Here is a 24953-nt window from a genome sequence, read left to right on the forward strand (position 1 = left end):
CCTACATTTTTAAAAAATAAAAATAAATATATATCCCTACATTAATATTTGAGAAATAATCTTCTCAATTTTTACGTTTTGGTTGATTATCCAACAACTAATACATATCTTTTAACCAAAATTTTGTAGTCATCTCTCTTTGTATATTTTTCTATTAAATTTCGTTTGAACACAAGAATGTTGTTTTTACAAGAAACACTCAAAAATGTCTAAAATCTAAACGGCTAGACACTCGACATATGTTAAACGTTGAACCATCATCAGTCACACTCTTAATGTTATCTTAAACTACTTATAGTCATTAATCAAATCAGTCACCACGTTTAAAAAAAACAGAGTTACTAATTCATGTGTATGAAACAATAAATAGCTAAAAAATAAAAAGACTAAAATTACGAACGTTACTCTAAACCCAAAAAATTCACAGAAGTAACGTGACCATAAAAAGAAAATATAATTAAAAAAGTTAAAAAAATATATAAACAAAACATATATTTTTAACCCTTTTTGAGGCCCACCATAAAACTGCATCTCCTCTTATCATAGGCCTCTCTCTCTCTCTCTCTTTCTCCTCATAGTCCCATCCTCTTCTCTCTCTCTCTTCTTTGCTCCACATCCACAGCGTTCTCTCTCTCTCTCTCTCTCTCTCTCGTCTCCGGTGTCTCCGTTCTCCGGTAACTTCTCCGAACGAAGAGGGAGAGAGAAAACAATATCAAACCGTTCGATTCTTTTGCTCGACGATATTTTTTTTTTTAATATTTTTTCTTAAGCTTTCCTTATTGGGTAACTACTCTCTTTCTTTTTTTTTTGTTTCCCGATCTCTTCTCTCTCTCTCTCTCTTTCCTCTGTTTTATTTCACTCCATAAAGTTTTTATTTTTCATTGTTTACCTAATTTTTTTTTTTATTTTTGGTGTCTTCTTCTTCAACATGGCAGGGGTTTGAAGAATCTGACTAGTGGTTCTCCTTTAACGATAATGTGGGTTTGATTAGTTTCTTCTCTACACTTCTCCCTCATGGATTCTTCTCACGATGGTACTACTTTTAGATTTCTGGGTTTCTCCTTCATTCATTGGTTGCCTTAAGATTTATCGATATCCGTGTCTCTCTCTCTCTCTCTTTGTTTTGTTTTCAATGTTTTTTAGTTTTAAAGCTTTGGATGCTGATTTCGATTTGTTTATATTATTCAATTATGGTTTATTTGTTTTGAAAGGTGGAGACTTTATCTTCCTCTTTGGAGGTCTTGAGAATGACTGTTCTATGCCTTTTTTTTATACTAATTCTGCTACTGATCTTAGATTACTGGGGTTTCTTTCTATTTTTTTTTAATTGGTGATTGATTCTTAATTGGGTGGGTCTTCCCTACCCTCTTTTGTTTCTATGGTTGATTGGTTCTAACTCCATATTCTTCTCTGTTGTGTGTTTGTTTGTTTAGTTTCCCACTATCATTGGTTTGATGAATTGAGTTGTTTTTTTTTTATAATTAAAATCGTGCGTCAAAAGATATGACTTTGATTCTGTATAGAATAAGATTCCATGATTTGATGAAATGTAATGTGGGTTCTAATACCTAATAGAATCATTCTCTTGTGTTACTTTTACTTACAAGGCTTTATTCTTTGCTTTCGATCTTGAGTCTTTCTTCTCAATTGCCATCCTAAAGAACATTATCTTTGCTTTGTCATCTTTTGTTTGGTTCTTCTGTCTCTCAAAGTCGCACTCGTAGTGGATCTAACCTTATCAACGTTGTTGTCCTGTGGTGGTTGTTGAACTTTCTTTGTTTTTTTTTTTTTAAATATGAATGAGCTGTTTGTTTTCAAAGTTCCATTTTAGCTTTGTAGTTGCACTTGTATTGAATTTGGAGTCTTTCTTCTCTGTTTTGGAAAATAAGATTGCTTCAAGTATCATCCTTTGTGTAAGATCAGACAGCTAATTCATGTTTTTTTGTCTTTCATAGTTTCTGGTTAAGGACATTGTTCTTCAAGCCAATATTGTAAAACTCACTTATTTTTTCTTCTTCTGCTTCTATATACAGGAGCTGCAGGTGACTCATCAAAGTGCAATGAAATGAGTGTTGATGAGAAGAGACAGCTTGTTTATGAATTGTCGAAGCAAACGCATCTAGCTTCTGAAGTCTTGCAGGCATGGAGCCGCCAAGAGATTCTACAAATCTTATGCGCAGAAATGGGAAAAGAAAGGAAATATACTGGCTTGACCAAAGTCAAGATCATTGAGACCCTTTTGAAAATTGTTTCCGAGAAAAACTCTGGAGAGAATGAAGGGAAGAAGAGAGATTCTGATTCTTTGCCTATCCAGAAAAACACAAAGAGACAAAGGAAGGTCGATAATCCTTCTCGGTATGTGGTTCCAGTTCCAGCAACCAACAATGTAACAAGCAACAATGCCTCAGGGAGCTGCAGCTCGGTTAACACTAAAGGTAACAAAATCTTCTTTTTTTCAGCTCAAAGGTATCAACGTTTTGGTGCATTCTAACCCGAAAGTAGAATTTGGTCAGGTGAGAGTACTATCTACTGCAACAATTTGGCTTGCCGTGCTGTATTGAGACAGGAAGACTCGTTTTGCAGAAGGTGTTCCTGTTGCATCTGTCATAAGTATGATGATAACAAAGATCCTAGTCTCTGGTTAACATGTAGCTCAGATCCTCCATTTGAGGGTGAGTCTTGTGGATTCTCATGCCATCTTGAATGTGCTTTCAAGACTGAAAAATCCGGTCTTGCAAAAGACAAGCGAAGTGAGGGATGCTGCTTCTATTGTGTCTCTTGCGGTAAAACGAACAGTCTGCTTGAATGTTGGAAGAAGCAATTGACGATTGCTAAAGAAACCAGAAGGGTAGATGTACTTTGTTACCGTCTTTTCTTAGTCCAGAAACTTTTGAAGGGATCAACTACATACCTAAATCTGTGTGAGGTTGTGGATGAAGCTGTCAAGTGTCTTGAAGCTGATGTGGGTCCTCTCACTGGTCTCTCTATGAAAATGGGTAGAGGAATTGTTAACAGACTTCAGTCGGGACCCGATGTGCAGAAACTTTGCTCTACTGCTCTTGAATCTCTTGAAACTCTAAAAACTACAAATCCTGAAGTTGTTGCAGTGCCTTCACCTCGCAGCTCCAAGGTGCAGCAAGGTTAGAATCTTTATACCCTTTCAATGATTGAGTAATATGTCAAGTATGTTTCCAAAAATGTTGATTCTCTGATTTTGTTTCGTAGATTGTTCTCATGTATTGAGCAATGAGATATCTGCAGATACAGCAACCACAGGATCAACCAAGATCAGGTTTGAGGATGTAAACGCGACTTCACTCACAGTGGTTCTCGCCTCTAACGATATCCCCTCACCTCCAAACATCGTCCACTACAGTATTTGGCACCGTAAGGTACCAGAAAAAGATTACCCGGAGAAATCTACTTGCACACTATTTACTCCAAACACAAGATTTGTCGTCTCTGGTTTAGCTCCAGCTTCTGAGTATTGCTTCAGAGTAGTGTCCTATAGCGGAACCAGAGAAATGGGAGTTGATGAAATCAATGTTTTGACACGTAGCGCTGAAGAAGGAGCAAATTGCTCTTCGGCAGTTGAAAGAAGCGAAAGCCCTCTGACAAATTGCAGCACGTTGTCTTCTAATCCTTCTTCTGTTGAAGCTGAGTCCAACAATGATTACATTGCCCCGAAGAGGCCATTAAAGAACGACCTCAACAACTCTCCTTCTGTCGATGAAAGTGCTGCGAAAAGAGAGAAGAGGACAACCGAATCAGAGATTGTACAGATTGAGAATAACGTTGAAGAGATTGTGTTGTTGGAGGAGGAAGAAGAACAAGAAGCTGTTCTTGACAAGAACAGATCAAGATCTGAGACTCCAGTCCTGACTACTACGACTAATCTTGTTAGTAACCGAAACAATTCAGATGCGAGTTTGCCAATCACTCCCTTCAGGTCAGACGAAATCAAGAACCGTCAAGCTAGGAAAGACAACTGTAACAACGGAGATCATTCAGCTAACGGAGGATCAGAGAGCGGACTAGAGCATTGTGTGAAGATCATAAGACAGCTCGAGTGTTCAGGACACATTGATAAGACTTTCAGACAGAAGTTTTTGACTTGGTATAGTTTAAGAGCGACGTCACAAGAGATTAGAGTTGTGAAGATATACATCGATACGTTCATTGATGATCCCATGGCTTTAGCTGAGCAGCTCATTGATACTTTCGACGATCGAGTTTCCATCAAGCGTTCTGCCGTTGGTGGTGGTAGTGGTGGTGCGTCTGCGGTTGTTCCATCTGGATTCTGTATGAAGTTGTGGCATTAGAGATGGCATGGGGGCTCTCATATGTGGGTTTTTATTATTAGCGGTTCTTTCATGTTATTCATGCATGACATTTTCAAAACGTTTATTCTAATTATTGGGAAATTTGCATTATTGGAACATTTCCATGCAAGAACAGTAGTACTGTTGCTATCGAATAGTTTTTGCTTTGTCGGGGATTTTATTTATATTTTTATGGATTTGATTCCATTTTATAATTTAGTACTAGGCTGAATTATTATTAGTTCGTTGACTTCTGGAAAAATGTTATCTTATACTCATACAGACGAAGGTTATGAAAATGATAACTTCTATATGTACATTATGATGAAGCTGCGAGAACAATGAAATTGTTTGATTAATCTTCAGCGGAGTATTTGTTAAACGTTGCTAACGTAAGATTTATTTTTCAATAATTCGAAAATAGTTCCAATAACAAATGCAACAAACTTTAAATACGTCAGCAATCATGATCGTCATCGTCATTCGTCATCATATACAATGCAAATACTATATTATTAAAATCATTTGTCTACAACATTATGTCAAATTTGTTGGGGTAACTTTTTTTTGAACAATATAAAATTCCATGCAGATTCTCTTTGGCTATCTAATGCAACATGAAATTCAGATTTAATAAGTGGTGGAGATGGTTTCTGCGAGCAGAGCCGGCCACAGGTACAAGCGAAGCAAGCAAGTACTTGCGGCCGATAATATATAAAAAAACTTCGGCCTTAAAATTAAGTAAGTGTAGGTAGTCTAGTGGTAGTGTTTAGGTATCTCTCACCTTCACTTACCAGGTTCGATACTCTCAGCTCTCCATATTTTTGTGTTCCCGTTTTGTAGGCATAATATTATAGCTTTAAATTATTTTTAAAAATATATATATCTTATAAATTATTAGTATTTAGAAAACGAAAATAGGAAAAAAAAATATATATATATCTTCCCTCCTCACTGATCAAAAGGGCTGTGAGAACTCTCACCATGTCCGATCGCTTCTCATGGCGGAAGCGGTAGCTCTTTTTTTGGCTCTTCAAGACGCATTGAAACTTGGCCACCGGAAACTTTTGTGCGCTTCTGACTCACAGCAGCTGATCAAAACAGTTAACTTAGAACTCCATCTGAAGGAGATTCACGGGATTCTACATGACATCCTTCGTTTAGCATCGAGTTTCGAAGAAATCTCCTTCATCTTTGTCCCTCGGGAGAGGAATCGGCGAGCGGATGAGATTAAGTAAGTGTAGGTAGTCTAGTGGTAGTGTTTAGGTATCTCTCACCTTCACTTACCAGGTTCGATACTCTCAGCTCTCCATATTTTTGTGTTCCCGTTTTGTAGGCATAATATTATAGCTTTAAATTATTTTTAAAAATATATATATCTTATAAATTATTAGTATTTAGAAAACGAAAATAGGAAAAAAAAAATATATATATCTTCCCTCCTCACTGATCAAAAGGGCTGTGAGAACTCTCACCATGTCCGATCGCTTCTCATGGCGGAAGCGGTAGCTCTTTTTTTGGCTCTTCAAGACGCATTGAAACTTGGCCACCGGAAACTTTTGTGCGCTTCTGACTCACAGCAGCTGATCAAAACAGTTAACTTAGAACTCCATCTGAAGGAGATTCACGGGATTCTACATGACATCCTTCGTTTAGCATCGAGTTTCGAAGAAATCTCCTTCATCTTTGTCCCTCGGGAGAGGAATCGGCGAGCGGATGAGATTGCAAAAAACTCTCTGTCTAATTTAATTCCGAGTATTGATTTTCAACCACCTTCTGTACTAGTTAATGTATTAAACCCGGTTCAACCGGAGCAACCTGAACCCTTTGCTGGTTAAGTTATAAATGCAATTGATTGACAAAAAAAAAATATATATATATTATAGCTTTAAATTATTTTTAAAAATATATATATCTTATAAATTATTAGTATTTAGAAAACGAAAATAGGAAAAAAAAAATAATCAATTAACCCTAGCTAATAGTTATCATAGCTTCTTCTTTCTTCCTTCTTCTTTCTCCCTCTACCCACTCTACTAATATTTTATACATCCTTAAAGTGAAGGTATGTTAAACGAACTGAAACTTCTAAAATTGATGAGATTTCAGAGGAGATCAACAAAAATAACAGTGATGATGTCCATTGAAAGAAGTTTGGCAGCAAAACTTGACTATGAAACTTTGATGGATGAGTTTGCAAGTAAAAATTCAAGGAGAATCATTTTCACACAAAAAAAGAATTTTTGATCTGTGATGGTTTAGAATTTTTTGTGCTTTTGTTAAAACTATCCAGATTTATTATTTAGTTTGATAAAAAAAAAATTTAGTTTAAATATGTACAAATCAGCCTTTTTTTTCAGTTTGCTTGTAGCCACAAAATACATAGCGCCGGCTCTATTTCTTCGTCATCCTTAATTGAAGGTTCCATTGAACCAAGTTTTTGAACAATTCTGGTGGTAGATGATATGGCAAAGTATGATTTGTTATATTGCTTCTGATCCGCAGAGACACTTAGACTTAGTAATCCTTTTGAAGATGACGATCAGAAGAGAGTGATTTCGTTGAACTTGAGAGAGAGGACTGACGATTTCGAGTCTTTTATAAAGGTGAAGGAGATTGCGGAGAAGAGGAAACAACAGCTAGCTTAGAAACCATTCTGGTGTTAGACGATGTGGCAAAATATGTTTCGTTACACTAGCTACGAATGAATTCTTCATAACTTCAATTTCTTTTACACTACTTCTACTCTTCTACACTTGCCATTTGTCAGCATTTGATTGCACGTGTGACGTGATCTACTATTACTATAAAAATCAAGGAATGATGAAAGCTGAATTCTACAAACAAATCAAGTAAAAAAAAAACTGAATTGATGCCTCCAGCGATCTCACCGTTTAAAACTCTTCTGCCTCGTCTCTTTGATTTGAATCTTCCATCGCAAAACATGTTTTAGACCTAGATTTTAACATAAAAGAGAACAATCAAGATATAGATTTGTACATATATATGTCAAACATCGACTATTCTAGTTATTTATTTCAAACAGATAATTGAGGGATATCTCAGACATCAACTATTCTAGTGTGCATACGGTGACTTGCGGGACAAGATAGGTGTCTTGTGGCAACGCCAACTTTGATCTAAAAATATTTTGTCAAATTTTTTTATTTAATAAACAAGATGAAATATGTAAATGAAAAAGAAAAATGAGTTTTATGATGCTTAATTTAACGATTTTTGTATTAACCACCTCATGAGCTACTAAGTTTTGTGTATTTTTTCTTAATTACATTTGTAAAATTTTAACAATAGTTAAATAAAAAATTTCATTCATACGTCGATTTTATCCATGATATGTCTGTTCAAAATTTTAGTTGTCAAAAAAATATTTTTGATTAAGTTATCCAATTTATTTTTCTCATCAAGAAATTTTTTTTAATTAAAAACATATAATGGCGGATACTAATTATTATGGATAGTTGATGTACATTTACACCATCGCCAAGTATTAAGTTGTGATTTATTCGCTACACCCAAAATATACACCATGTACCACTTTGAACCACTTGACTGGCGTATCTAATGTAATTATTTATTTCGCAAATGTGTTATGGATTTGACTCGTCTTTGTAAATTATGATCTTAGCCGCATATTCTAGTCGAATAAAAATAAATTTATTTGTGGATTTGATTTTTACTAATTTATATATTATCTTTCGAATATAAATGGAATGATAAAAAAAAAAAAAAAATCTGCTGATTATGTAGTAGAAATACACAATGTATCATTATATAAAGGGATTATATAGATTTTGCCACTTTCCACTCCAATTATTTTGAATTTGTCATTTCCTTTAAATATTTTAGATTTACCACTTTTGATCACTTTAAAATCTCTAAATTTGTGGATTTTTTTTTGCTAAAATATATACTTTATAACAAATACTAAACCTTACAAAAGATTGGAACCAAAATATATAAAATTGTGTGTTTAAAATCTAAAAAGTGGCAAATTTATAAGACTTTAGCCAAAATGGAAAAATCCATAAATGCCACTAAGAAAAGTGGCTTCTTTCGTAATTAACTCTTATACAAACTATAGCTTGACATACTTTAAAGGAAATGAAAAGTAATTCATAATCGATTGTTGATTGATTGGACAGTTTATGTACAAGGAATATGCAACTCCTTTTGAGCAAACAAAAAAAATATGCAAAATTAATGTTTATGTTTGTCAATTCTTTGTAAAATTTTAAATTGTTGTAATACACGTTGTTTATAATATCTAATTCACCATTGATTGTTAAAATAATCATATTATCAGTGTGACTAGAATCAAAACTTTTGTAAACGTATCTTGATTTATGACGAAATAAAAATAAATCAAATATGGAGTTCATAAAGTGGTTTCACAAACAGTATTTTTCCTCAATTTGAGGCTACAAATCTCTTTATATGGTTAGAGTTACATATGCTATGAGCCTATGACTATACTTAGTTTTTTAAAATTCATGTCACCCAAATTAATTGATTATTGGTAGAACTATCTTGTCTAGCGTTATTGGTTTGGTTTTTGATCTTCTTAGTTGTGTGTTTTCATTTTACAAGAGTAATAAATACATGCCATCAATTTCTATATTTCGTTTAAATAAATAAATCAGAAATAATAGAAAAATTGTTTTGTTCATCATTCATCTAAACAAGAAAGAAATACATCATTGTGTCTTTTTTGCAGTGTATTTGAGGATATATTATAATTTGTAAATCAGGAAAAGAGGAAGAATCAAACTTTTCTTAAATATTTGGATTCCCATATGGGCCTCACAGCCCAATAAAATCCAATCACTTTCGGCTATATTTGATATTTACATGTTGAGATTTTCGTTTTTCATTTGTATCTAAATTGACAAATGTTTTATAAAAACTTGGTAACATATCTATACTATATACAACAACTTGGATCAACAGTAAAAGGGAAAGAAAAAAAGAAATTATGATTACAAATATCCAACTTGTTGAACCATGAATAGAAAGTATGCACATAATATTTCTTTTATACCAAATCATGGGGATAGAAAAGAAAACAAGCACATGAAGTCGAAAAAGAAGAAGAAGAAGAAGAAAAAAGCTGGTCCATTGAATGTTGGGAAAATGGATGGACAAAGGCATGTTACGATTATTCCTCTCTTAGAAACCTTTGAAAAGTTTTTTTATGATTTCAGAGAATCTTTATCAAGAACAACAAGAAACAAATGAAAACAATAGATATACTAAAATAAAACTTAGCCAATAGTTGTTCGAAAAAAGGTGCAAAAAGCAGCAACGGACACAAAATGACCATGTCTGATTATAATCAAAGAATTTCCAACTTGAAAACTTTTTTTTTCGGCATGCTCCATTTCCCACTATTCTTAATTTTAGTGCCAAAATATTTCTGTAGTATGTTTGTTGATAAAATTTGCATATCTATAATATATGTCCATATGCGATGAAGAAGAGATAGGCATACCAAATTTGTTTTGGAAAAATTGGCGTCATAACAGCATAAAATTAATTTAAATAACTATCTTTTTTTTTTCATTTCTATTGAATAACTCACTAATTGATAAATCATGAGTTTCCAAATCACCGTTTCTCTGATCAACACAAAAACGTTAGCTGATATGTTTTACAGATAAGAATGTTAGATTTGAATCATTTTTTAGTGCTATTATCCTTCTTGTTACTTCGACTTGCTTTGTCTTTGCATAGAACTTTTCATTTTTATAGTCATTTTAATGAGTTTTTAATATACAGCGGAGACAAAAGCAAGTAGATAAAGAGAATTACATATTTTATTAAAAAGTGAAAAGATTAATTATATGCTTATTCTTCTTCATTGAAGTGTTATCCATCTCACTAAAACATTATATATACTAAATACTGATTTATTATTTCGGTGATTGTACGGATTAAGCTTTATGACATTTATATATAACTTTTTTTTTATCAAAATATTTGCTCCAAAGAATCTCTACAAAGATTTATTTTATCTTGTCTAAGATAATTTTTATCAATATTTTTTCCAACTAATATTATATCCTATGCCGATCATTTTCCTTTTTTGAAGCTTTCTATATTCGTTATAACACTATAGCATTTTACTTTTGAATGATTGATTATTCGTCTTCTTTAATGTTCGATCATATAGCATTTTGAAGTAACACTATAGCATTTTGAGGTAGATAAAATTTTCCAAAATCGGGTGTAACCGCATATACTAGTATTTGATATGACGAAGCCATAAACTCTCCGCTGAAAGCAAATCTTAATTATTTAGTCAATCCAACAATTATATCACTGGTTGAGAATGTATTTGGATCGTAAACTCGTAACTATACTACGACGCATTAACACCGGACCTTTTGTGGTCATTTATAATAGTTGTTTTGATTGATTGCACATTTAGCTTATATCGTAACGTAATAAACTTATGCAGATGAAAATACTACACATTTTAGCCTATATTATGTGAAAGAGATTATCTAACCAACGTGGATGACACATAAAATGATTAGATGAAGATTTTGCAGAAATATGCCATCGTAATATTATATCTTCATCTCTTAATGTTATGTTTATACAAAATTAGCTGAAAGGAGAGAGACGTAAATGTTAGGAGAAAAGGAAATTATCAATTATTATATTAAAAACGGCTTTACTAATCTGATGAAATTTGAATAGAGAAAAGTGGGGTGTAGATAAGCAGATGCACAAGCAGCATGGCCACCTAATAAATTCAAAAAGAAAACACATGCATGATACCATACTTATCACTAAATAATTAATAACTAAAACCTAACATTTATAATTTTAAATAAATATTAATATAAGATAATTGAAATTGAAAAAGGCTGTATATAAATTATTACAAGAACAAGAATAAATTAAATTAGGTACGTCCAGTGGTAGTGCCAAACTGTATTGTAAATAGAGTTGTCCCTTTGTGTCTAGAGCCCTTGTGGATATAATTTGTGTATATGAATGTTAGGTCCATCGCTGTTTCTTTTTTTCCTTTTCATTTTGCCCAAAATATCTCATTTCTTTTTCCGTACATACCACATGTACATGTTCACATGTCGATCTTTGGGAAAATTTTCTTGATAAAAATCCTTTTAAAATATGTCGTTTTCAAATTTAATAGTACGCTTATTTTAAATTAAAAATATAAATTATTATGGCTATTTGCATGTATTTGAAATCATTATTTGGTTGCAGCGGTTGGGGCGGACAAATCCATCTGTGGATCAGATCGTTTTTTATTTACTATTCATCATGTGTAGTCCGCAGTAGTGCGATCTACAGAAAATAGAAACAAAACCGCAGCAGACCAAATGTGGACCACTTTTTCTTATCAATAGAGTTGGACCGCAGCGGTCTGTTGTCCACACTTAAAACAGAATTGTTTGATCCGCAAACAGATTTGTCCGCTCTGACCGCGGCATGAGGGAAACTCAATATCCTTGTGACGGTGTATTAGTTTACAATGCAATTATTAAAGATCCAAGATGATGCAACTTGAAAGCTTATTGAATTATTTTTAGTTACTTACTGCTATTAATTTAATCAACCGGTGATCTTCATGAGATAAGTACGGACAATTATAATTTTTTTTAATTTGAATCATTATCAAATGATAGAAAGCCAGAACCATAAGTAACTTCCACAAGTTGGTCTCTCTGTAAGAGATAAAATTTAATGAACTTTTTTTGTCCATATGCACATGGTTGCATACATATACGTGTAAAGCTATGTATAGATACATATGAATGTGGATCCATATGAATTAAAGCCAATGTGTGTGGAATGGCTGACCAAAAGACACAAAACGGTCCAATGTCACCAACCCTCCTGGTTTAAATTCCAAATGTTAATAGTCTTAATGGAATAAAACTCTTATTATTTTCCTGGAGTCTTACTCTTAGTACGATTTGTACGACAGAGGTTAATTTCGGCTCAACTAATATTATGTTTACATGTGTGATGAAGTTACTAGTTAGGCGTCTCAGGTTCTTGTAAACTTTTCGATTTCTAAAAGTTTCAAAATAAGTCTTCACTTTGACCAGAAAAACACACACAAACAACTCTTCACTAGTACTATATAAGTTTAGAAGAAGAAAAAAAGAATTTAACAAAATTTTCTGTACTTTAATCTACGAAAGTTGAATTTTCTTACTAAATGATAGTATAGGTTTTTTTAATCTTTTTTGTTTGAGGTTAAGAAAAAATAAAACAGAATATTAAGTAAAAATTAGCAAAATGCAGTATTTAATTAATAAACTATATACGTTTTCGGTCCTAGGTTTTACAAATTCTCCTACTTTATTCACTATCGTCGCATTTATAGTCGAGTTTCAACATTCAACATCCTAGTCTCTATGGTTGACCGCCCACTTGCTCGTGGGGTATTGACTTCTTGGGATATACTTTCACGCAGTTGTGTAACTTTGAGTATGAATTATATGGTGAAAAAAGTCTTCTTGGCTGACCAAGAAAGTATAAGGTATAAAGTAAAAAAACGACTAGATCACGTGTTAAACAAAAATTACTTGTAATTTTCACTAGAAATATTCACTATTTCACCTAATTATTTTCGTACCGCCTTTGTCGGTTATTTTTTTGGTGCACACTCGTTTACACTACTTGTATCAAAATGGTCGTAATTAATAATCAAATACAGCACTTGTTTGCGTAAACTCCAGCCAAAAATAAGTATTAAATCTCTCTAAACTTTCGTTTTCTATTTTCTTTTCTTGATAATTTCGTCAGAACAGTTATAGTATAAAAATCACTTTTGTAGCCGTTAAACTTGGAATCTCACAAGTTTATTTGTTTATGTGTAATATTTATGCTTGTAAGATGAATCAGTTTAGACAACAGTCTTTATTTATTAGCATACTATTGGACATAATTTAATACATATATATAAATTAGGTTACAAATTAAAGGTAGAGATATGAATATGTCATCGTCGACAAAAAAAAAATGAATATCTCATCATATTAATGGAATCCTAATCAACGAGTTAAAAAATAACAAAAAATAAATTATTTGTGCAGACGCATACGTGTACATGTTATGACATACAGACAGTAGACACTCTCATATATTAAGAAGAAAATTAAGGTTATACATTACTTTTGATATTTAAGCGAAGTTTAATACATATATGACATATGTCGTGGCCTTTTTCGTAAAGCCAAAAGATGGGACAAATGAGTTTATAGTTTTCTAATATTTTCTGTCTAATTACGTCTTTCATTGCCTCAATGAGCCATCTTGTCTAAACTTGGCTTCGTTTTTTTGCCTCATCTATCCCTGGCCAACCTTTTAAGCCTATACGTATCTCATATTTTTCCCTTAGTCGTTCGCTTTCCTAAGAGAATTTGGTTTTTGGTAGAATATGACCAATAATTTGAAAAAATGATTATATCTCTAAACATATATGGTTTACTTAATTCATCTGAACAGAAAAAACATAGAAATCAACAATAATTTGACCATAGAAAAAGAGTTTTACAGAATGAGGTTTGGTTTTAACACCGTTACCATTTCAGTTTTTACCTTCCTAATTGCATAGAAGTCAACTGAAGTTCATGTCGACATAATTTCATTTAATTTCTCCTTAATGTATTAGAAAAGTCAAAATATTAAATTTCTGGTCAACTCATAAATAAGCATTTATACATATTTCGTGAAAACTAAAACTCTTCATCATTTAGGAGGCTTTTTAATATGGAGTATAGTATTATGAAACATGGTCGGTGACTCGATGCTAGACTTGCTACTACTTGGTTAAAAAAAAACAAAAGTAACGATGCTTCAAAAACCATTTACCAACAGAAAAAACAAGGTTCACTAATTTGATTAGTCAATCTAGTACGTGAAAGAAGGGTTATCATTTTTCTTCTTCTTTCTTTCAGCGAAATTATTTATGTGCCATCGAGAACAACAAAAGAGTTAAAACCAAAAAGGTTGGTTCCAAGTGGGATTCACACATTACAAGATTCAATGGATTTATGAGATTTTTTATCCGAAACAGAGCAGCAGTAGCAATTATTTGCGTAAGTAGACAAGTACACGTGGCTACGAATGATTGGAAGGTAATTATATGTAAAATTGACAGATCCTTAAACAGACGACATTTAGATTCTTCTTCTTCGTAACAGGTAACGGTCCCGTTAGGTTAGGTTAAGTCCCCTCGGCCACCACTACTCACCACTCATCACCACCACTTGTTCTCTCATTTAAAACTCAACACGGCATCCAATGCCAAAATCACGCCGGTTATTTTACAAATGATCAATTCACGGCGTTAGAATCTCTAGCGGAATATACAAACTGGACTTAATAATACTTAATAGTAGACCAAATTATTAATTAACTGATCACAAAATCACAATAGCGAAGACTCATGCCTTACTACTACGATTAGTATAACTTTTTAACTTAAAAACTAATAATCGAGATGCCTATATATATATTTTTCCTTTCTTTACTGATAGGAACGTTGAAAAAGAGTTGTCACCCTTTTGGTATCAACTGGTTAATTAAAGCTGATTTCGTAATCCAAAATGGACACATGCGCCTGATAATTTTGACAATAAGACATCTTCCCCGTATAAAGGTTATGTATTTAGGAATTAACGAAAAAAATTTGAAATGTTATGGGATGTATACTATTCCGAGAATGCTAGCTAAAAATTTTAAATGTTTACAAGAGAAAAACTTCATAATATATGATGATACTGTAATCAGATAGTATAATTTTAATAATATGTGAAATTTGAATAGTTAAAAGTATAATTATTAATTAACATAATTTTTTGTCGTTGTTTAAAAATTTAAAGTATACAATGAGTAACATTTGACGAACAAATATGATTCAAATTTTGTAGACAATTACAGTTTTTGTTTCTGGTGTATAAAAATAGAATCCAAATTTCCCTCGACAATATTTCAGACTAAGTTATTGTAGCATATTAAATATTTACTTTTGTTGCATGTAACGGCTATAAATGTTGGGTCCAAGTTCAACATGCCATAAGTTTTTTGTGCCATAAGTTACCTCAAAAATTTATTTGATTCCATATGAATAATGACATTTTTAATAAAGAAAAGTACTAACAATAGAGAAAACAAGTGCAAAGGGAGATAAATGTATTTTATAAATTCAGTGACTTTAAATCTAAGGAATGTCTTGATGTAAAATACTCATGTCACTTGACCAATGCGGTTTCAGAAAAAAAAAATGTAATTTTTTATATAAAAAAATCTTCATAAACAAATGAATAGTTTTGGAATTTCTTGATCCAAGAGATTGGCTTTATTGAAAAATTTCACGTTCATATTTCCCTGAGCAGATAATATTAGAAAAAAAAAGAAAAAGAAAGACAAAGATAAAAAGGGAACAAGCAACTAACCTTTTAGGCTTATCTCGCGTCGCAGGACGGCATGTGAGGCCGTACATGGTGCAGGATTTTCTGGGTACGTCTAAATATGATGTTTACTTTCTCAACAAAATCATTAAAATAAACTTATATATCTGAATTTGTTGTACTGTTTTACATATATACCTAACAAATTTATCTTTGAAGTTTTCCTATAAAATTTCTGCCCATTTCTTTAAAACATTATTATCATCAAAAGTACATATATTAATTCAATTTCAAATTAATGATACTGTTTTATATTCCTATTATTTAAGCATAATGATATGATATATGTATATATATAATCGTTAGTAAAATTAGAAAAGATGAAAAGACAAAAGGAGAACGAGATGTCAAGTCAATGATGAAACCGATATGTATCTTCTTTTTTCTTTATGACCGTACGTACTAATCAGATTCTTATTACTACTCCTCCAATTAATACGTCAAAAGATGTGTGCTATATAAGTATATGTTTTTCTTTTTATAGAAGACTATTTCTTATGAAATTGCGACCCATATATTAAACATAACACTATAATAAAACAGTTTTAACATCGCACTCACGATAGTTGACGATTTTTTTAATATACATTTGATGAAAATGTCAAATGCAGCGTGATTTTCTTTCAAAATAGTATAATTTTGTAAAATGGAAACATTTACCATAAATAGATTTGTAAAATGATAAATACATATTTACATGTGATTTAACTGACAAGCGTGATTGCAAGCTCATAGTCTACGCTGTCTTCTGGTAATCATTTGAATCAAATAATATTCACAGTAAGTACTTACTAATAAGTTTCCTCTTCTTTTTTTTTTTTTTGTTTGAATCATTACTATGAATATGGGTTCCATGATTATATATGAGGTTAATCATAAAGATTATATAGAGAGGTTCTGGAGTTTAGACAAATAATCGGCTATACACGTTGTTACATAATAGAGATCTATATCTAAATATTATATAATGAAGTCAAGCTCTAGCATAAATACAAAAGAAATTTCATTGTTTTAGTTTCAATGCAGGTTGTAAAATAGTCGAAGACAAAATGAAGAGAGGAGAATATACCAAGTCAAACTTAAGACTTTTAACTTAAATGAAAGGGCAACTTTTGAAAACGAATGGTTACACATTTTGCGACTGTATAAACGCCGTGATTATTTAGGAATAATTTAGTAATTATATGATATCTGGCTATTCAGATTTTATTACAAATATGAAATATGTATAGTGTACATAAACCAAACTTCTGTTTGCCTCTTTTTCTATTTATGAAATGATAAGTTTTAAAATATGTTGTAAGAGTCACTTAATTAAGTCAACTAGATGATAATATATTTATATCTTATATTTTTAATTTGTTTGGAAATGAATTTTTAAGGTTCATTCACCAAAGTAAAAATAAATAGTGAAATTATTGACTAAAAAAAAAATGTTGTGGCTAACTATAAATAAGTGATGTGTTGTTTTTCGTATTTGATTTAAATAAATAGTTTGATAATCATGTGATTTATGTTATTGGATAGCATCGTATCATTTCTTTTAATAATATGCAAAAAAAAGAAGAAATCATGTTATTTGGAGAAAAATAAAAACAAAGAAGTCTGTGTTTATCATATGTCGTAACATTTTTTTTTTTTTTTTGATATGTCGTAACATTTAGAAGAATAATCTCTTGACAAAATAAAAGAACATGAATATACAGAAAATAAAATGTAAAGGACTTGGAAATGACGAACTTGTATTATTGAGAGGGACCCATCGAAATCAAAAGTCAATTTCTCAGTATATATTCATAGGGAACAAATTTAATAAAAACACTATGGTATGGTATTTATATTTCAATTATTAACATGTGACATCGTTCCCATTTGCTGACCTTGCCATGAGGCACCTTGGAAGGTCCAATATTTTCATTATCACCACCGTTTAGGGGCCACAAATATAACTTAGTATAATTTTTTTTTAATTATTCAATAATAAAAACTTGTAAAAACCCATCCAAGTTGATTCCGAGTCAATGCAGAATCCGACATATTTGAGTACCATGTTCTAGCTATGTTAGTTAGTTATATCTCCCTAATTGATTTCCCCATTCACATAAATGGATAATTGAACAAACTTGTTTCTTCTTATTAGATCACCTGCTTCACATAGTTTTTGCTAAAATAACTTCTGTCAAATTTCTCAAAGATTTGAAAGTTATTGACAAGTGATTTTATTAAGTCTTCTTATGGTTGAGAAAGAAGAAACAAAATGAAAACGAGTAACCCATTATTGCTGCTTTCAGGAAAACCAAATTAGAACATACGGACCTAACTAAACCATTTAGAAAACGATTTTTTTTTTGTTTTAAAAATATAGTACATAATTTAAGTTGAAATGTTCAGAATAAAATATCTTGTCATGATATAAATAACCAAATAGGTGGCATGAGAGAAAAAAAAAATACCTCATGAAGAAGAGGACAGGCTAAGCAGCAAGTAGTGTGTTGCTTTAGTCAAATTTTAAATTTTTTAAAAAAAATCTTAAGCAGTGTAAACACCTCCCCCAAATATTTATTTCCTCATATAATTGATTTTTTTTGGTTGTTCATAAGGAAGAAACACTAAAAAGTCTATGATCTTTGTAATTAAAAAAGTAAAGATATCACTCCAAATTAAAATTTTCACTTATAAGGCACTTAATCTCCTCCTTCGTAGAGTCCCTTTTTTTCAAACTACAAACTAAACAACAAAAAAAACAATTATAGAAGATTATTATAAACGGTGGAAAAATTAGAAGGAAAAAAAACAAAAATTTAGTCCATAATTTTAGTGAGATTAGGACGCACAATTAATATATGATGATTCTGGTTCATAAATCAGAAAGGTTAATTAATCAACGGTCAAAGGGTTAAGGAGAGAAGAACTTAAAAGAGGCAACAAAAATAAAATAAAATTTGTAAAAAAAAAAAAAGGGTAAGAAAGACTAGTTTTTTTTTAAATGAGACCCACAAAGAAATAACCAAAACGACGAAGAGCTTCATCGTTTTGAAGATTGGTTATAAATATAGAGGGGACTTGTATCGACTCTGCCAACAGAACAGAACAGAACCACCTAATATATCTCTCTCTCTCTCTCTCATTCCTCTCATTCGCCGGAGTACTTATGATCGAGTGCAACGGTGGTGAAAGCTGTCGTTTTTTTAAGTACTGAATTCGCCGTCAGTTGAAAAAAGGAGAGAGAGATGTCGAGTCTCGAGGATATTAAGAACGAGACTGTTGATCTGGTATACCATTTTTTTTTTTTACTTCTTATACTCTGTTTTTTTTTTTTTTGTTAAATTCATCATGCTCATAAACTGTTCGATGATTTGCTTGAATGAGATGAATAGATCTGTACTCTTCTTGGCTTTGAGTCTTTTTACTCTCATTACGTTGGAGATTCCGGAAAAGGCTCGTTTTTTGTTAATATTGTACATTTGACTAATTTTTTAAATTGAAAAATCTGGGGAGATTTAATACTTAATTAGGAGTTGTTTTAGGTAACGTTCGGAGTAACATGTAGAGTTTGTTCATTAGAGAAAACAAAATAAAGTAGATCTAAGCATGTGATAGCATAGAAGACAGATAAGAAAGAAACAGAGTCTTTTTTTTTGTTTATGTCAGTGGTGGAGCTAGCTACGTCTCAATAAAGTCCAATCCTACTTGTACAACTTTTTTGTCTTTGTTTTTTTTTTTTGGATTGGGACAGCAAACTCGTAAGAACTAATTTGATGTTTTTAGAAAATAATTATGATTTAATTTACAAGAAGTTTTAGTTTTAGTTTTTTTTTTTGTTGGTTTATGTACCTTTCCGTGGTACGTTCAACTTCTTTGTCTTTAAGAAACCAACAACGAACAAAAAAAAGAGAACACATCTTTTGTGCAGACGTAACTTTGTGAATTTTCTTGGGACACTAAAAAGAAAAATTAAAGCTTTTTTTTTTTTTAATAAAGAAATGCAACTTTTACATATCTTGGACTGTGTTTAAAGCGACCAAGCATCGATTTTTACGCCGGAAAGTGTGGGAATCTCGCGGCGCGTGTTGCAATCGCGTTGGTCGGTGGTGGTGGCGGTCCCCACCTCACCACCGCAGTTTCCCCCTTCACCGAATCTTTTACTTTTACCGAACTAGTCAACGACTTGTTATTCAACTGTAGTATCTTTTCAACAACGATTCTTATTATGAACTGAGTAGATCCTTTAGCAAAAAGGTTTCTCTTTTTGATGATTTAGGAACTGTTCTGTGTATGTTTATGTTTTGAGTTACTTGAATTTGTTTTTTGGTTTTTTTTTTTCAGGAAAAAATTCCGATCGAGGAAGTTTTCCAACAGCTAAAATGTACAAGGGAAGGATTGACAACGCAGGAAGGGGAGGACAGGATTCAGATCTTTGGTCCCAACAAGCTCGAAGAGAAAAAGGTTTGAACTTTTTTGCTATTTGCATTTGTTGCCTTCAGATATAACAATATAATTATCTGGTTTCCTTTTAGTGTGTTACTGAATGTGTCTGATGATTTTGTACAATGAACAATTGACAGGAAAGCAAACTTCTGAAGTTTTTGGGATTTATGTGGAATCCCCTTTCATGGGTCATGGAAATGGCTGCAATCATGGCTATTGCTTTGGCCAACGGTGATGGTAGGCCTCCGGATTGGCAAGATTTTGTCGGTATTATCTGTCTTTTGGTTATCAACTCTACCATCAGTTTTATCGAAGAAAACAATGCCGGTAATGCTGCTGCTGCTCTTATGGCTGGTCTTGCTCCTAAAACCAAGGTAAATAATGATAAGAGATGAATGCTGAGAAGAAGTTGTACAGAACTTTCCTAAATTCTCTAGAGCTAATGTTTTGGTTATTTTTGTGATGTTTCAGGTTCTTAGGGATGGAAAATGGAGTGAACAAGAAGCTGCTATTCTTGTCCCAGGAGATATTGTTAGCATCAAACTGGGAGACATTATCCCTGCTGATGCCCGTCTACTTGAAGGTGATCCTTTAAAGGTTGACCAATCTGCTCTAACTGGAGAGTCCCTTCCTGTCACCAAGCACCCGGGCCAGGAAGTTTTCTCTGGTTCAACCTGCAAACAAGGAGAAATCGAGGCGGTTGTTATTGCCACAGGGGTTCACACCTTCTTTGGTAAAGCTGCTCATCTTGTGGACAGCACAAACCAAGTTGGACATTTCCAGAAGGTTCTTACATCCATTGGAAACTTCTGTATCTGTTCCATTGCTATCGGTATGGTGATTGAGATCATCGTCATGTACCCTATTCAACGCCGAAAGTACAGAGATGGAATTGATAACCTTTTGGTCCTCTTGATCGGTGGTATCCCCATTGCTATGCCCACGGTCTTGTCCGTGACTATGGCTATTGGGTCTCACAGGTTGTCTCAGCAAGGTGCCATCACCAAGCGTATGACTGCCATAGAAGAGATGGCAGGTATGGATGTCCTGTGCAGTGACAAAACCGGGACACTAACTCTCAATAAATTGAGCGTGGACAAAAACTTGGTTGAGGTTTTCTGCAAGGGTGTGGAGAAAGACCAAGTCCTATTGTTTGCAGCTATGGCTTCCAGGATTGAAAACCAGGATGCCATTGATGCAGCCATGGTTGGGATGCTTGCTGATCCAAAGGAGGTATAACCCTTTTCCCGTTCGAATTACATTTTAGTCAGCCTCCAAGAAACAAATTCTTATGTTTGATTGGGATTTTTTTACAGGCTAGAGCTGGAATCAGGGAAGTTCACTTCCTTCCATTCAACCCTGTGGATAAGAGAACTGCTTTGACTTACATCGACGGCAGTGGTAACTGGCACAGAGTCAGTAAAGGTGCTCCTGAGCAGGTAATGGATCTTCAACCCTACCAACAAATGTCTTTTGTTTTTATCCTTCTTCTTTGTACTAATTTGATTTCCCAAACAGATCCTTGAACTTGCCAAAGCAAGCAATGACCTTAGCAAGAAGGTGCTCTCCATTATTGACAAGTATGCCGAGCGTGGTCTTAGGTCGTTGGCTGTTGCTCGCCAGGTAATTGTTTGACATTGATACTCATAGTTTCAGTCTTCTTTTGTTTTTCTTTTTTTGCATGGAAACAAATGTCTCATTGTGTTCTTATTTCTCTTTTTAGGTGGTGCCAGAAAAAACCAAGGAAAGCCCAGGTGCTCCATGGGAATTTGTTGGTCTGTTGCCACTTTTTGATCCCCCAAGACATGACAGTGCTGAAACCATTCGTAGGGCTTTGAATCTTGGTGTTAATGTCAAGATGATCACTGGTAAAATTTTGCTCACCCATTGATCTTGTTGTTCTAACTATACACCTTTACCATTTTCCCCTAACAGTCTTTTGGACTACGTATGTGGCCAGGTGACCAACTTGCTATTGGTAAGGAAACCGGTCGCAGACTTGGAATGGGAACAAATATGTATCCATCTTCGGCTCTTCTTGGTACCCACAAGGATGCCAACCTTGCATCCATTCCTGTTGAGGAGTTGATCGAGAAGGCTGACGGATTTGCCGGAGTCTTCCCAGGTTATTATTTGCTTCTTTATGGTTTTGTATTATAAACCTCACTATATGTTCATCCTAATGGTGGTTATGTTAGATCTAAACCTCTTTCTTTATTATTGCAGAGCACAAATACGAAATTGTGAAAAAGTTGCAGGAGAGGAAGCACATTGTTGGAATGACTGGTGATGGTGTCAATGATGCCCCAGCTCTAAAGAAAGCCGATATTGGTATCGCTGTGGCTGATGCTACAGATGCTGCTCGGGGTGCTTCAGATATCGTCCTCACTGAGCCTGGACTCAGCGTTATTATCAGCGCCGTTCTTACCAGCAGGGCTATCTTCCAGAGAATGAAGAACTACACTGTGCGTCTTCTCCTATTTTTCATTCATAATTTACCAGCAGGGCTATCTTCCAGAGAATGCCGTTCTTGCTTGCAATTGAAACTAATGACTCTATTCTTTTTACTTTTTCTTTCTTGTTACAGATTTATGCAGTTTCAATCACAATCCGTATTGTGGTACGCAAATAACTTCTTTTAGAGTTCTGTCACTTGTTGGTTTTGTCTTAAATTATTATTTCGCTGATCATATTGTGTTGTAACTTTCTGCAGTTTGGATTCATGCTTATTGCTTTGATATGGGAATTTGACTTCTCAGCCTTCATGGTTCTGATCATTGCCATTCTTAACGATGGTAAGCAGTCTCTGTCCTTTTGTATAAAACCTCAAGATCGTAGCCTTTTCCTAACAGTTTACTTATATCTAACGGTATCATGTCTTAATCTTATAGGTACTATCATGACAATCTCAAAGGACAGAGTTAAGCCATCTCCCACACCTGATAGCTGGAAACTTAGAGAAATTTTTGCTACTGGAGTTGTTCTTGGAGGCTACCAGGCCATCATGACTGTTATTTTCTTCTGGGCGGCGCACAAGACTGACTTTTTCTCGGTACACAAAATTGAGCTAATTAATTATCTTTCCATAAGTTCTTACTTAGGTACTGGTGATTATATTTCATCTTGGTTAACGTTCGTTTCATTTTGGATTTTACAGGACACATTTGGTGTGAGGTCCATTAGGGACAATAACCACGAGCTAATGGGTGCGGTGTACCTACAAGTTAGTATCATTAGTCAAGCTTTGATCTTCGTCACGAGATCAAGGAGTTGGTCGTTTGTTGAACGTCCTGGGGCTTTACTGATGATTGCTTTCCTCATTGCACAACTGGTAAGATCAATTGGAATCCACATTTAAAGTGATTTGTTATTGGGTATAAAGGGTTCTCAAAGAAACACATGTTAAATCCCATTTGTTCTTCCAAATGCAGATTGCGACTTTGATTGCGGTTTATGCCAACTGGCAATTTGCAAAGATTAGGGGTATTGGATGGGGATGGGCTGGTGTGATCTGGCTATACAGTATTGTCACATACTTCCCATTGGACGTTTTCAAGTTTGCCATTCGATACATCTTGAGTGGAAAGGCGTGGCTCAACTTGTTTGAGAACAAGACGGCTTTCACAATGAAGAAAGATTACGGAAAAGAAGAGAGAGAGGCTCAATGGGCACATGCTCAAAGGACACTTCACGGTTTGCAGCCAAAGGAAGCTGATAACACCTTCCCTGAGAAAGGAAGTTACAGAGAATTGTCTGAGATCGCAGAGCAAGCCAAGAGAAGAGCTGAGATCGCTAGGTAAATAAACAGACCACACCCGATTTCTTTTGATCTAAACATATTCTTTTGTTGGAGTTAAACGCTAACTGGATTGTTTATATGTTAAACAGGCTTAGGGAGCTGCACACACTCAAGGGACATGTGGAATCAGTAGTGAAGCTAAAGGGTTTGGACATTGAAACTCCAAGTCACTACACTGTGTAGTCACATAAAAAAAACCAAACATGATTGATCTTCTTCTCCTGTTTTGTCTTCTTCTTCTTCTTTTTTTCTTCTTCACCTCCTCTTATGATTTTTATTTACATAGGGAGAGAACTTTGTTTATTGCCATAACTCTTCCCGAATCTCATTGTTAGGTGTTCTTGTTTCTCCACATAATTCTCAAAATCTGTACTTTTGCAAAATTTGCTCTTATAAAGAAACAAGGCAATGCCTTTGTGTTTTGGCACATGTAAACACTCTCTTCTTTGCTCTTATTCCATGGGCCTCTATGTAATCTTAATCTTCTTCTTTTTACGTAATCCAGTTTTTATTGGCTTAATTACTTTGTAAACATTGCCAAAAGAAACAATAATTGTGGACCTTAATGATATGTAACTATCTTGGGACAACAAACAATTTGCAATTTTAACTGGAAAAGTTAGTTGATGAAAAGAAGTAGAAATTATCCAAAAGTAAGTTTTTTTTTTTCTTTTTTCTTTTCTTTTACACAATCCCATTAAAAACATGACATGAGACAAGTTGTGTAGTAGTAGTACGGCTAGAATCTTTATGAGAAATAGAGATTTGTATAGGTGCGAGAGACTGCGAGACACGTGCAAAGATTTGGATGATGACTTCAAAGTTATGACATGCATAGTTACACACTGTCATCGGACTTTCCTCCTTTTTACATATCTAAATAATTTCGACTTTTTTCTATCCATACTCGGAAGTAATATTAGTCTC

General features: G+C 33.5%; 2 protein-coding genes across 4 annotated transcripts; both read left to right on the forward strand.

Moving 5' to 3' along the window:
- The first annotated feature begins 384 nt into the window (after positions 1–384).
- Positions 385–4537, forward strand: LOC104730301 (VIN3-like protein 2). Of its 2 annotated transcripts, none has more exons than XM_010449452.3 (5): positions 385–783; positions 936–1033; positions 2034–2435; positions 2514–3140; positions 3226–4537. In XM_010449452.3, exons 2-5 carry the CDS (start codon positions 1015–1017, stop codon positions 4320–4322), a joined length of 2145 nt encoding a protein of 714 aa, XP_010447754.1. In that variant the 5' UTR covers positions 385–783; positions 936–1014; the 3' UTR covers positions 4323–4537. The 2 variants fall into 2 exon arrangements, with proteins under 2 accessions (XP_010447754.1, XP_010447755.1); XM_010449453.3 differs by having other exon boundaries at positions 3262–4537.
- A 14148-nt stretch (positions 4538–18685) lies between these two features.
- Positions 18686–24461, forward strand: LOC104733205 (ATPase 2, plasma membrane-type). 2 transcript variants are annotated; one of them, XM_087478643.1, is made up of 15 exons: positions 18686–19071; positions 20126–20245; positions 20365–20601; positions 20699–21460; positions 21544–21666; positions 21746–21850; positions 21951–22095; positions 22188–22352; positions 22454–22692; positions 22815–22847; positions 22941–23022; positions 23119–23279; positions 23385–23558; positions 23659–24023; positions 24116–24461. In XM_087478643.1, exons 1-15 carry the CDS (start codon positions 19030–19032, stop codon positions 24207–24209), a joined length of 2847 nt encoding a protein of 948 aa, XP_087334769.1. In that variant the 5' UTR covers positions 18686–19029; the 3' UTR covers positions 24210–24461. The 2 variants fall into 2 exon arrangements, with proteins under 2 accessions (XP_087334769.1, XP_087334768.1); XM_087478642.1 differs by having other exon boundaries at positions 18876–19071; positions 23119–23558.
- Positions 24462–24953: the final 492 nt, after the last annotated feature.

This window comes from Camelina sativa, chromosome 12, assembly GCF_030686135.1.
Source record: "Camelina sativa cultivar CO46 ecotype springtype chromosome 12, ASM3068613v1".
Taxonomy (NCBI): Eukaryota; Viridiplantae; Streptophyta; class Magnoliopsida; order Brassicales; family Brassicaceae; genus Camelina; species Camelina sativa.